The following is a 13,387-nucleotide window of genomic DNA, read 5'->3' as shown; positions in this document are numbered from 1 at the left end:
ATGTTGGAAATCTGAAATAAGGACTGAAAATGCTGGAAAACACTCAGCGGGTCAGGCAGCACCATCTGTGGAGAGAGAAACTGAGTTAATGTTTCAGGTCGATGACCTTTCATCAGATTTGTAAATGATGTTTAACCCTCCACTTCACACAAAGGGTTGTTGAAATCTGGAACTCTCTTCCCCCAAAAAGCTGTTGAGGCTGGGGGTCAATTGAAAATTTCAAAACTGAGATTGATAGATTTTTGTTAGGCAAGGGTATTAAAGGTTATGGAATCAAGGCGGGTAGATGGAGTTGAGGTACAGCTCAGCCATGATCTAATTCAATGGTGGAACAGGCTCAAGGGGCTGAATGGCCTACTGCTTTTCCTATGTTCAATCGCCGTTTGTGATCACCCTTAGTATGAAAGCCTATGTAGCTTCCCTTTTTATAAATCTACACTGTTTACCTGGAAAGAGATTTCAAACTTCATCTAATTTTTCTTCAAACCTCTGCTTTCCCCGCAGGTGCTGTTTGCAGTTACTGTAAAACTCGGCAGTCAGAGCTATACCAGAAGGAGGTATGTTGATGAAAGCACTATAAACACTGCTCTAGGATTGGGAAGAAGGGCTTCAGGTGGTAAACTCCCAGTTGAAATCGACCCTGATAGCAGAGCTTCTTTAGGTGCACAATATGCAAAAAAGGAGTCGTTACTTAAAAATCCATAAGTTCAGCTTCAGTAGCACAGTGAGTAAAAGCAGCATTGCGGTGTAGTATTAAGCCTGTGTATTGCTTAGCTCAGTTGGTAGCACTCTCGTCTCGAAGGTTATGGATTCAAGCCCCACTCCAGGACTTGAGCTCATAATCTAGGCTGATTCTCCTATGCAGTACCGAGGTACTGTCCTTCGGATGAGATGTACCCTGTTTACCTATCCAAGTGGACGTTAAAGGTCCTGTGACATCTTTAGTTGCCATTTGTGGGATCTTGCTGTGTCAAATTGGCTGCTGCCTTTGCCTACATACAACAGTCGTTGCTCTTCAAAAGTTAATTTATGAGAAGGGCCAAGATGTTTTTATGAGACATGATAAGGAGTTATATAATCTGCAAGTCTTTCTCTTGAGCTGCACAGACTGGAAGGTGCTTACTTTGATCCCAGATTTATTCCTTTAGCTGAACTAAATGAAAAACAATTGGAGAACTGTAATTGACCTCCGTACCCTTAGGCTAAAGATTTGGGGGGAGGAACCAGTCAGGGGGCCGGCTGCTGGCCATTATTGGGTGATCATTGCTGGGAAAGTGCGCGTGTGTGTGGATATCAGGCTAGGGCAGGTTTGGGCTTGGCCATGACTTCTTCCAACACTCACTCTTTAAGTTCACGAGCAAAATGTTCAAATATATGAGGTACTAGATGGCTGCCAGCCCCAATGGAACCATGCCCAGCAAGAGATAGCACCTCAGTAGAGGTGAAAATAATTGTCATGTTCAATGGTTTTAAAATCCTGACTATATGAATCCTCAGCTTTACTGTTCAATTCCTTTTATATGGTTTGTTTTCAGGTCAAAAAGTATAAGTTCTGGAGATTCTCTGGTAATGATGAGGTCATTCATCAGTAATATCAGATAATGCCTAGAAAAATCAAAATAATCCAATTTCAAGCCTGCCTTTGAGAACAACCACCCAGTCCCACTTGCATTAATAGTTCTCCACCGCTACTGTATCGAAAGCAGCAGGGCTAGTGGTGGAGTTAGTGATATAGAACACGGACACATAGGTAACAAGGAGTGTTCACAATACTGCGATCCATTTGAGAGGTACAAATGATATTGTAAACTGGTTGAGTAAAGCTTGAGTAAGTTATTTATCACCTGAACCCCTCGATTGATTCCTGCCTGGAATTTGCCACCAACCTTCTAACAGTCAGTACCTTTTTAAATAAAGTTGCAGGGTTAAAAACACTCTCCTCTCCCGAGGCACTAACTCTTGCTGGACATAGTTCTACGATGGGGTGGGGGGGAGGTTGACGGCCATTTTGCCATAAGTGACCATTTTGCATATGGGAGCTTAGATAGTGGGCTGAGAGAGGTCTCGCTGTGGGAGACTAGTGTGGTGGGTGAAGTGAGTGGTAGGCAGTCAGCATTTGGAAGATAAGACTAATAAAAGCGTCTTACCTGCAACGTTAATCAATGTTTCTTTTTTTATGTTTCCAGCATATTGTTTTATTTGACTAGTAAATTGCCTGTGGCATTGCCTGCAGTCAGTGGATGTATTTTATATACAATATAAAAACAGAAAATGCTGGAAATACTCAGCAAGTCAGGCAGCATCTGTGGAGAAAGAAACAGAGTTGACGTTTCGATGACCTTTCGTCAGAACTATTTTATTTACAAGATGGCTATTGAGTTGAGAGAGACTTCAGAAACTCAACATAGAGCCACCTAGTGGCCAGAGCCTACAATTACATCGTGACAGTTAACAGAATTACATTGAATTGGAAATATTGACATAGCAATTTTCAATGGTTGACTGAAAAGTGTGATGAAACCATGACAACAGGATGTAAGATTGTTGACAGAAAGTGTGTGCCCTACACAGAATTTTTAATAACATACTAGTTGATCTCCGGGCAAAGCACATGGGGATTCAAGACCAAGTGTAGTCTACAAGTGAAGTGGGATTAGAAGGCAGAGGATAATTGGACCAGGGTGCACAGATGTAATTCAGTTCCCATTTTAAAGTCATACGTTGTGTCCTCCTTTTCATATTTCCATGATAAGTTCCTATGTCCACATTTTTATAATGGAAACTGTTTGTGCTGTAACTACAGTCTCCCATCAGCAGCGGCACGACAATTACAAAGGTGACATGAAGTGCACACAGGAGATTTTTAATATATATGGACAGCCAACATTTGTGATTTTCTCTTGTTACTTTTTATAAGATTTGACTTTTGTAACATTGAAAAGCAAGCTACGTAAATCTATTTAACAGTAAAGCTGGGGATTTATATTGTCACTAGCATACTTTCGCAGTTGCATGTCTTCAATATCTTATTGCTGATATCTGTACTTTTCCTTATAAACCCATATCTGCTTTTCTCTCACTTTCAGATATCTCAGTTGAAGCTGTTAGAGGAGAAGTTTTCCCGCTTGTGGACACAGTGCCAGCGATGTCAGGGCAGTCTGCACGAGGACGTGCTTTGCACCAGGTAGGAGATGGCCTTTCCACTCCCACCGACAGCGTTCCTCGTTATCAAAGTACTGTTTAGTTGAGCCCAGCTCAGACCCTAGTTTATCCTTACTGGGAGCTCAGAACTGTAGAACCCCTTAGCTTTCCTCGGCCTTCTGTTCCTCCAACAATTGAAGGCTTTCAAAACCCGAGCTTGGCTTCACCTCATCGGTACGTTTTGATTAGCCGTGTCTTACCTCCTGATCTTTTCGCCTGTGGTGGTTTCCTGTGCCTTTTTAATTCTCATCCCTGATGTCCACACTGCTCCTTGGCCAATGAGTAGAAAGCACTTTTTTTGTGTTTGTATTACATGATTTAACGAGTGACATTGCTGAACGAATGAATTTTTTTTTAAGCACTTGCCCTTTTCCCCCCAATTTTTTCCCCTTCTCTCCCAAAGGCTGACTCTTACTGCGGAAATGAGTCCAAGGGTGACAGCGGTCCACTCCACGCATGAGGCAAGCATTGAGTGTTGGCAGGGTGTTTGATTTTGCAGGACATGACAGGTCAGCCTGATCCTATCTTCACCAGATACCCATGCTTTTGCACTTTCCAGCAAGAGTAGTGAGGATGAATTTTACTGATTTTATTTTTTCCTTTTCTCCCCCTTGTTAAGTCAGGATACTGAGGCAAATTGTAACACCCCAACTGATATCTGTTAATTCATCACAGACCAAGGTTTGAACCACGGGACTCTCAAGTCCATATGGTGTTGCCTTTACTCAGTAGCTCATCAACAGAGCGGAATGTATTCTGATTCGACTGTTTCCTGTTGTGCTGGTCCAACTAGATCACAAGCTTGTCTGCTACATTACTCTGGCAAGATGCCTTAACCCTAACATCTGACCATTACAAATCACAAAAGGTGTTAACGTTACTGTGTAAGGTAGTGGTTAGACTTCAGCTGGGGCACTGTGTGCGGCACTGAACACCATACCATAGGAAGAACTTTGCCTTTGAGAGGGTGTAGTGTACGACAGGTAAGATGATATCAGACTTCAGACATCTAAGTTACGAGGAAGAGTTAAGGAATTCAGGCTTGTTTTGATGTAAAGAACCTAATTCGAAGTGACCTGATCGAAATGTTCAAAATTATGAAGGGAATTAATCAGGGTGATCCAGACAAATTGTTTACACTGACTTGGGAGCATAATTTCTTTTTATATTGAAGTAAACTGGAAATTCATGAAGAACTATTTCATACAGTGGATAATGTGCTGGATTTATCAGGCAAGTTATGAGGGAAAGCTATTGAAGCACATAGTAAAAATGGCTTCAAGGGACAACTAGATAATTGTAAAGAAAGTAGATTGAGGAATATGTACGGATTTATTAAAATCATGTCTTTATGATTTCCATCATACATTCTCTGATCTTGATTTTGGGTTGGTGGATAGGTTAAATACTGATTTTCTCCCCCAGTTTTAGAATTAAGGAACCTGAATTCCCACTGTTCTTCGTGCTGAAAATCTGGTCTGAAGACGTTTAACTATCACACGAGTGGTGTAATTGCACACATTGTGTGCTGTACGTACCATGAATACGATGCACTCACATCTTGGGGCCCGATTTTCAACTTCAAATTCAGTGGAGAAATGTTTTGAGGTTATTTGAGTTAGCCATTTGTGTTGCTTTATGGGGTATGGATGTGCGGTGGGGGATCAGGGTGTGTGCGGTGGGGGATCGGGGCGGGTGTTTTGGGGTATGGGGGAGTGTGTGTTTTGGGGTATCGGGGGGGTGAGTGTTTTGGGGTATCGGGGGGGGGTGAGTGTTTTGGGGTATCGGGGGGTTGAGTGTTTTGGGGTATCGGGGGGGGGTGTTATAGTGATGTTTGAAATAGAAACTAATTTTCTTGATTTTCTCCGAATTTCCATTTTTTTCCCTCCTGGTTCTTGATGCTAAAAATAGAACCTAGGAAAAAATGTTTTTTTTTTAATCAAATAAAAACCAACTTTAATGTGCCTTAAGGGTATGACAAGTAAGCGAAAAACCAGCATTGCTATCAACCTGAAAGTGACAGGGTTAGGCCAAATGGTCTTTTTGCCTACAAATTTCCTGTGTTCTCGCATATCCATTACTCACCCTGACACATGACTCTTGCTTTCCTCCCCTCCCCCAACTTCCAAGCTTGCCTGTTCTCTACAGGCTCTCACGAAGATGAGTTAGCATAACTGGTACTGGCTCTCTCAGATCTGTGGGCAGTTGGGTGCGTGTGAACGGATTCATGAGAGTCAGAAGCTCAGGCTTGCTCTTGGCATTTATGACTCCTTCATCGCTATTGAGCTTGATTTACGAATTCAGACTAGTTGCTGTGATGCTTGTAAATCAGAGTGCTGTTCAGTGTCCTGTAATCATGTAATATCCAGTGGAAGGGTGAGATTTGTGGACTGTATTAAAAAACACTATATCAGATGAAGAACGAGGCCTAGTGCACAGTGCTTGGTGAAGACAATGACTAATGGGTACCTTGAATCAATTTTGTGCTCACTGTGGAGGGATGTAAAACATGAATCCTAACAGTGCAATAATGATTGGGGATCCTCTGGGGCGGTACTGAGTCAGGTAAGGCAGGAAGGTCTCATGTTTGATCTCTGGTCTGCGCTGAGCTGGCTGACGTGAGTAGGGTGCTACAACTTGCTTAAGCTAGGGAGTGGGGTGGGGGGGTCGGAGTCTATCAGGGTTCACTAAAGGAAATTACTTGCAATTTATATAGCACCTTTCACAACCTCAGGATGCCCCAAAGTGCTTTACAGCCAATGAAGTACTTTTGAAGTGTAGTCACTGTTGTAATGTAGGAAATGCAGCAGCCAATTTGTGCACAGCAAGGTCCCACAAACAGCAATGAGAGACATGACCATATAATCTATTTTAGTGGTGTTGGCTGCAGGACAAATGTTGGCCAGGACACCGGAGAGAACTCGCCTGTTCTTCGAATAGTTCAGTGGGATCATTTAGCTCCGCCTGAGAGGGCAGACACAACCTCGGTCTACCGTCTCATCCGAAAGACGGCACCTCCAACAGTGCAGTACTGCACTGGAGTGTCAGCCTAGATTATGTGTTCAAGTCTCTGGAGTGGGGCTTGAACACAATCTTCTGACTCAGAGGTGAAAGTGTTACCACTGCTCCAAAACTGACACCTAAATTCAAGAGTATGGAATATTACTGGCCTGGCACTCTGTCGAGTGTGGTTTTGGGGCATGAACACTGTGCTTTGATTAGCTAAAGACATGCTGAAGTGATGATTTTTAAGGGCAGTTTGGAAAATGCATTTACTCATTGGTAGGGGAGCTCTAAAAACAATATCACAGTTAGTTGTGAAAAATGATTTCCAATATAGAGGTGCAAAGTTCAGTATTATAGGTAAATAGTAATGAGCGGCACTCTTCCGCAAGTTATTGGGCCGGGAAATTGACCTGTAGACGTATTGGAGTCAGGCGTCATTCACCACAGTGCTGTACAGTCTGGTACACCATCCTCTTCCATTACTGAAACTTTCAGCAGTGAAGGAGGAAGTGAAAGGACTCGGTCTTTGACCTTCCATCAGTTCCGATTCAGGCTTTATTTACACTTTGCTTCCCCCCAGCACTTTTTAATGCAGATTTGTTTTGTTTTGCTCTCTTTAAGAGTATGAAATCTCTCTCTTCCCTTCCCCCTCCCACTTTTTCTTCTCCTTGTGCAGGTCTGGCTGGCTCATGCACTTCCTCAGGCCAAGAAGGCTGACCTGCTCCCGGCTTGTTCTAGTTTAGCTGCCAACAGCCTGGTGTTGGCTGTTCATCTGTTTTTTACCCAGTCGTGGAGTTGATGAATGGCGGTTTGATGACTCCCTTATGATGCGACTGAGATCGGCACCTCAAGAAATAAGGGACTTCTCAACTCTTTGGCACTGTATGTTTGAGTTACAGTGCATTATGCCATTATACTCTTCTTTCACCGCTTTCACCACCCAAAATCCAAGGCTTATTTTGCAGCTCTGAGCAAAGGATACTAGCCTCCTGGAAAAACATTTTTTTTTTACATTTACTTCCTCCTCTCCTAAAGCAGTAATTTACACTGGGACATGGTTCCACGGGCACTATGGTATCGTGCCCAGTTATTCATGTACTACAACAACAACAAATTGCATTTATATAGCACCTTTAACATAGTAAAGCGTCCCAAGGAGCTTCACAGGAGTGATTATCCAACAAAATTTGATACCAAGCCACATGAGGTATTAGGACAGGTGACCTAAAGCTTGGTCAAAGAGGTAGGTTTTAAGGAGTGTCTTAAAGGAGGGGGAGAGGCTTATGGATGGAAATTCCAGAGCTTAAGGCCCAGGCAGCAGAAGGCACGGCTGCCAATGGTGGAGTGATGAAAATCAGCATGTAGGTGAGAAAAGGAGGGGGCCGAGGATTGATGTTCCGGGGGGGACTCCAGAGGTAACAGTGAGAGTTCAGGGAGAGAAGCCATTGCAGGAGATTTTCTGGCGACGACTACAGTGGATGTTGGTGCACTACTCAACCACGGAACGCATCATAGCTGATCGAGTAGCCTGGAGACACTTGCTGTTGGAGCAGTTGCCATGTTAGTGAGGTACCGGGGGCTGCTAGTGCCCACAGAACCATTGACGTGGCCGAGAATATTTGCCTTTCAAAAAGGAGCGATGAGAATTGGAAGAACGATGTTTTTATTTCCTCTGTAGCAAGTATTTCTTTCGGGCGAAGAGTTCATTCGGATAAGTTTAAAAATGCCGTGGTGCTGAGCGGGGAGTAATTTGTGAAACTTGCTTGGAACCTGTTGCGGTCCATCCTGGGTGAGAAGAGAGGAAGCATCGCAAGGCTTTTAGTAACATGCTGCTAGTCGTTCCTTTAGTGCTAAGGGATCTCACCGTATTTGTCATCCAAGCACGTTTGCTGAGTCTTTCCCAAACAAAAGACTTGATATTCCCATTTGTGGGGGAAGTCCATAACTGGGGATCAAAAATATAAGATAGTCACTAATAAATCCAATAATGAATTGTGGAGAAACTTCTTACCCAGAGAGTGGTAAGAATGTGGAACTTGCTACCATATGGAGTGGCTGAGGTGAATCGTATAGATGCATTTAAGGGGAAGCTAGATAAATACATGATGGAGAAAGAAATAGAAGGATATGCTGATAGGGTTAGATGAAGTAGGGAGGGAGGAGGCTCGTGTGGAGCATAAACACCGGCACAGACCAGTTGGGCCGAATGGCCTATTTCTGTGCTGTAAATTCTGTGTAACATCTTTTTGTCTTTTTCTCCCTCCTTTTCTCATCAGTCGGGATTGCCCCATATTCTACATGCGAAAAAAAGTGCAGAAGGATCTCGATGACCAGGAGAAGGTGATGGCGCGATTCGGACCCCCGACCTGGTGAAGAGGGGAGCAGGAAACCACTAATGCGTTGGGGGGATGTGGGGAGAGGGGAGAGGATCTTTTAAATGGAATGGGTGGAGAGGTTTGTTTGGAAGATTCTGAGACCATTTGTGTCTGCCAACTGACCGCTGTTACTGCTACTTCGGGAGAAGCTATCAGATGCTGAGAAATTCTAAGCTGCAGGTTTTTCTTTTACCTCCTGATTGTGAGCGGGGGGTATCCGATCGTGTCCTGACTTTTTAACTTTCAGCATCTGAAGTTGCTCAGGAGCCTGTCTTATCAAAAGCAAGTTGTGAATTTATTTCACATAATCCTGTTTGCCCAGTCTTTGGGAGGGGAGGGAGGGAGGAGCAAAGGAAGAAAGTGTTTCAATAAAGAGTGCTGATTTTTCAGAAGTATTATAATGGATCACAAATTGGGAATAATTCATTGACTGCTTTACAAAATCGGACTTTGCGGATGAGACACTGTTTTGTACTCAACGGGATGACCTCCGTTGGTTTTCCATGGGTAGTAAAAGCACCGTACTGGGGTGCTGTTATGAAAAGCTGAGGTATATTTTTGATATCTACTTTATTAGCTGAACTATTTGACCAATGGACTGCTTGAGATGCACGTGACCTGATTGAGTAAATGAAATGAAGGTGTTAACAAAGGTGATGGATTTTGTGCTATTCTTAGAAATCTTTCTTCGATCTGAAATTGTCCACTGGATCACTACTGTGTTCATTTTGTTAAACTGGAGGATTCCCCAAGCTTCTCCCATTCCCAACCATTGAATGCATTGCTGCCTTCTGCTGACCACCTCCTTTGTGTTTGTTGGGGGGAGTGGAGTGGAGTGGAGTGGAGTGGAGTGGAGTGGAGTGGAGTGGAGTGGGTTGGGGTTGGAGGCAGCTTATAGACTTTGAGGGGAGGAAGAACCGACTGGTGCAGGATGTGTGCGCGCGATTGGCTTGCAGAGAAGGAGGGAAGCAGTGGGCTGAAAAATGTGAAAGTCTTGCATATGCAATTGGGAAACGAATTCGGGCACTGTCATCATATTATGCTCTCTGATCAATGAAAAGTAACCCACGCCCATCCCACCTGGGTATGTCCGAGAACTGCCTGTTACTATGGGTATTAGATGAGGAGGATAATATCATTAGAAATTAAATTTTAAATATTTCCCAGATAGCTTGCTTTTGCTCATGGTTATATCTTTTAAGCTCTGATGTCCCATCTGACTCTAAAAAAGCTTTTGAAGTTAGGGGCAAGCACAGCTGCAACATAATTTTCCCCGGACTAGTAGGCAAATGGAATTTTTTTCAGCCCTGACTTGGCTTATTAAATTTTAATGGTTGGAAATTTTGGTCAACCATCTTTGGGATCCTCTCTGCTGCGTTTTCCACTGGTGGGAAGGTACTGAAGCTCCATTCAGTTTGTGTCGTGCGGGCTTTAGAAGGAGGGTTGGGAATGGATCACTTATTGGATTGGGGCAGGGGGGTATCAAATTTATTCCTTTCCTGACCCTGCCTTTTCTGTAGCCAATGATTTGAGGAACAGTTCCAGTCGTCAGCATCATTCTGGTACCTCACCCAAATAACGGTTCTTCGTGTGTGTTGCCTGGACAATGATTCACGTTGGACTACTCAATCATGACCCCCGTCCCAGTTAAACTTAACCCTTTGTTGCCTGGCATCCATGTGCAGAATTCCAACAGTGGTTGATCAACAGATAGCGATCAGCAAAAGAAATCTCAGCAGATTCCCCTCCTCCCACACCTAAGTCTCAATACTCCCATTTCCAGTCTGGCTAACTCAACATAAGCCGGGGATCAAACCTCACACCTCTCAGGTCTGTATGGTTTGTTGCTACATCAGCTGGTGCATTTACGTACTGAGCTATCTGGGGAGTATTTGAAGTTCCACCATTCACGCAATATTCTTACACCAAGTTTGCAATTGCAGGGTTCTATATAGCGGCGGTAGGCTGAGTCGCATGGTTGGTCGTATTTTTATTCACTTACGCGAAGTAGGTCTGTGTGGAATTTCTTTACTATTTCACAGAAGAATGACTTTGTACAATTTTTTTTATATAAGCATGTGTTTTTTGAACAATGACTTTTGTATCTTGAAAAATAAAAGTGTTAAACCAACATGACTGTTTGATAACAAGGTTATTCTGGTAAGCGTCCAACTGTCTTTCTGGTTAGACGCGTCTCCTCTCTGCAGAATTCCTCCTGCCTCCCTGCCCCCACATTTGATGAATGTAACTAACTGCATCAATCGAGCCTCAACGAGCAGCACCAATTTTTTTTTTCTCCTTCCTAGTTCTGTGCTTGATGCCAAAAGTGCGGTCTAATAATCAATTTACCAGGTTACGGTAGGACTCTGATGCAATACAGAGAATCCCAGCCACAGTTAAGCCAGCAGGAAGAAAGCAAAATGGCCCTGCTCATGTGGAGAAGACTTATAGTTTTTATCCTTCTATTTTTGCCTCTCTTTTCCTGACTCTTGCTGGGAGATGGTTACTCAGGTGGTAGCAGCCTTCTGGTACCTTGTCCAAATCGCCTTTCTTCATATGTGAGCCTAGCTGGTGATGTTTGACCATGGGCGGACGGGAAACATCACAATTGGACCCCAGCCTGTTTTGTGACAGCACGTACACTCTTCAGGGGCACTGGGTAGCAGTCGAAAGCAAGTGCCCCAGCTGGTTTTTCCCACTCTGGGGTGCTGTGGCCCAATTGATATCCTGACTAAGATCAGCAAACTCAACACAGACTGAGGATTGAACCAGAGACCTCCTCTACTGGATGTGCAATGTGGCTCCGAATGCTAGGCGGACTATTTTGGTCCTGAGCTGCCCATTGAAATGTTTGTGTTCTTTTTTTCAAACAGTTTGGTGTTTTACTTTGAATAATTTATTAGAATTTTTCTTTTTTGTAGTTAAGTTTTCTTTACAGTGACTATTTTGTTAGTGACTCCTCCCAGTTATCGATCTTTAATGCCACTTCGGAGCAATTCATGCAAGGACTAACCTGGCCTGTTGGCTGAAGTAGACAGGACTTGGAGGAAGGAATAAAAATTAAGGTTGCTTAGTGACTGCTCATCTAGGTGAGGGATGCCTGGGTGAGCAATAAAACACACTCTGTATCTCTAGCTACGTGAGGAGTCTACTGGTTATGGTCCTGGACGAGCAACCCAGAGGTCATGAGTCTAAATCCTATAAGGGCAAGTTGTGAAATTGAATTGATTCTTCTGATGCTACTCCAGAGATTACCAGTTTTATTGATCATGAAATCATGCTGGATTGTCTTAAAAGCCAATTAACTGATCCCCTACAAGGAAGAGAGTCTGCCACCCCTACAATATATGGTTGATTCTTAATCCCCTAGCAAGCCGCTCAGTTGTAAAATAGCTACTGCAGAACAAAACGCTAAGAGAAATATTAGATAAACATATTGGCAAGGCCCAGGCACTGGATCAGGTCAAGATTCAGGCAGTCCTAACCCAGTCGACCCTGCAAAGTCTCCCTCACTATCTGGGAACTGGTGACCAAGTTGGGAGAGATGTCCCATAGACTTGTCGAGCAACAACCTTACATAGTCATGCTCACAGAATCGTATCTATCAGCCAACATCTCTGGGTATATCCTGTCCCACTAGAAGTGTGGATACAATGATATATAGTCAGGGGGGAATAGCCCTGGGAGTCTTCAATATAGATTTCACACCCCCGATGATGTCTTGTGGCTTCCGGCCTAACGAGGCCAAGGAAATTTCCATGTGGGGGAATAGTTACTTCTGCACCCCCACAATTGACGAATCAGAACTCCATTTTGAACACTGGAGGAAGCGGTGAGGGATGTACGGGCACAGAAAATACACTTGGTGGGGGACTTCAATGACCATCATCAAGAGTAGCTCAGTAGTACCACCACTGGCTGAGCCCTGAAGGACATTGCTCCCTAGACTGAGCCTGTGTCAGGTGGTGAGGGATCCAACATGAGGAAGTAACCTACTTAAATGTGTTCAACTAACTTACCTGTTGCAGACGTGTCTGTCTATGATAGTAGCGGTAGGAATATAGTTGCACAGTCCTTGTGAAGACAAAGTCTAGTCTTCACAGTGAGGACACTTTACATTGTGCAATGTGGCACTACCATTGTACTAAATGTGACAGACTGAGAATAGATGTAGCATCCCAAAGCCCGCCATCCAATGAGGGACAATGGGCCATCAGAAGCAGAACTGTATACTACCACACTTCATAACCTCATGGCGCAGCATATCCCTCCCTGATCCATCACCACTAAGCTGGGAGATCAATCATGGTTCAATAGGGACTGTAAAAGGATATGCCAGGACCAGCACCTTAGAATGAGACTACAACACAGGACTGCATGCTAAACACCAAAAGCAGCTGGCTAGACAGAGCTAAGCAGTCCCTCACCAATGGATCAGAGAAAAGCTCTAGTCCTACCGCATCCAGTCGAGCATAATGATGGACAATCAGGCAACTAACAGGAGGAAGAGGCTCTATGAACAACCCACTACTCAACTATGGTGAGCCCAGCATGTGTGTGTAAGGGATAAGACGAAAGTGTTTGCAAGTGTCTTCAGCCAAGTAGATGGCCTCCTCCCAAGGTCCCCACCATCACAGACAGCAATGGCTAGCCAATTTGGTTCAATCTATGTGACATTAAAAAGGGGCTGTGTACACTGCACAGAACAAAGACTATGGGCCCTGATAACATACTGGCTGTAGTGCTGAAGACTTATGCACCAGAGCTAGACCCCCCCCCCCCCCCCATCAAGTTATTCCAATGCA

The 13,387-nt window shown here is 43.9% G+C and overlaps 1 protein-coding gene across 2 annotated transcripts in view; it reads left to right on the top strand.

Annotated features, from left to right (window-relative positions):
• The window catches only part of pold1 (polymerase (DNA directed), delta 1, catalytic subunit), a 99,597-nt gene extending 88,810 nt beyond the window's left edge, over positions 1-10,787 (top strand). Inside the window, exons 25-27 of one of the 2 annotated variants that reach the window (XM_067974496.1) lie at positions 505-557; positions 3,087-3,184; positions 8,484-10,787. In XM_067974496.1, coding sequence (XP_067830597.1) covers positions 505-557; positions 3,087-3,184; positions 8,484-8,580 — 248 coding nt within the window. In that variant the 3' untranslated portion in view covers positions 8,581-10,787. The remainder of the gene's footprint in view (positions 1-504; positions 558-3,086; positions 3,185-8,483) is intronic. The other variant, XM_067974497.1, reaches the window with a different exon arrangement.
• The last annotated feature ends 2,600 nt before the right edge of the window (positions 10,788-13,387 follow it).

This window comes from Heptranchias perlo, chromosome 40 (assembly GCF_035084215.1).
Source record: "Heptranchias perlo isolate sHepPer1 chromosome 40, sHepPer1.hap1, whole genome shotgun sequence".
NCBI classification, from domain to species: domain Eukaryota; kingdom Metazoa; phylum Chordata; class Chondrichthyes; order Hexanchiformes; family Hexanchidae; genus Heptranchias; species Heptranchias perlo.
Note: the sequence above shows the minus strand (reverse complement) of the source record. Positions and strands in the feature narration are given on the sequence as shown.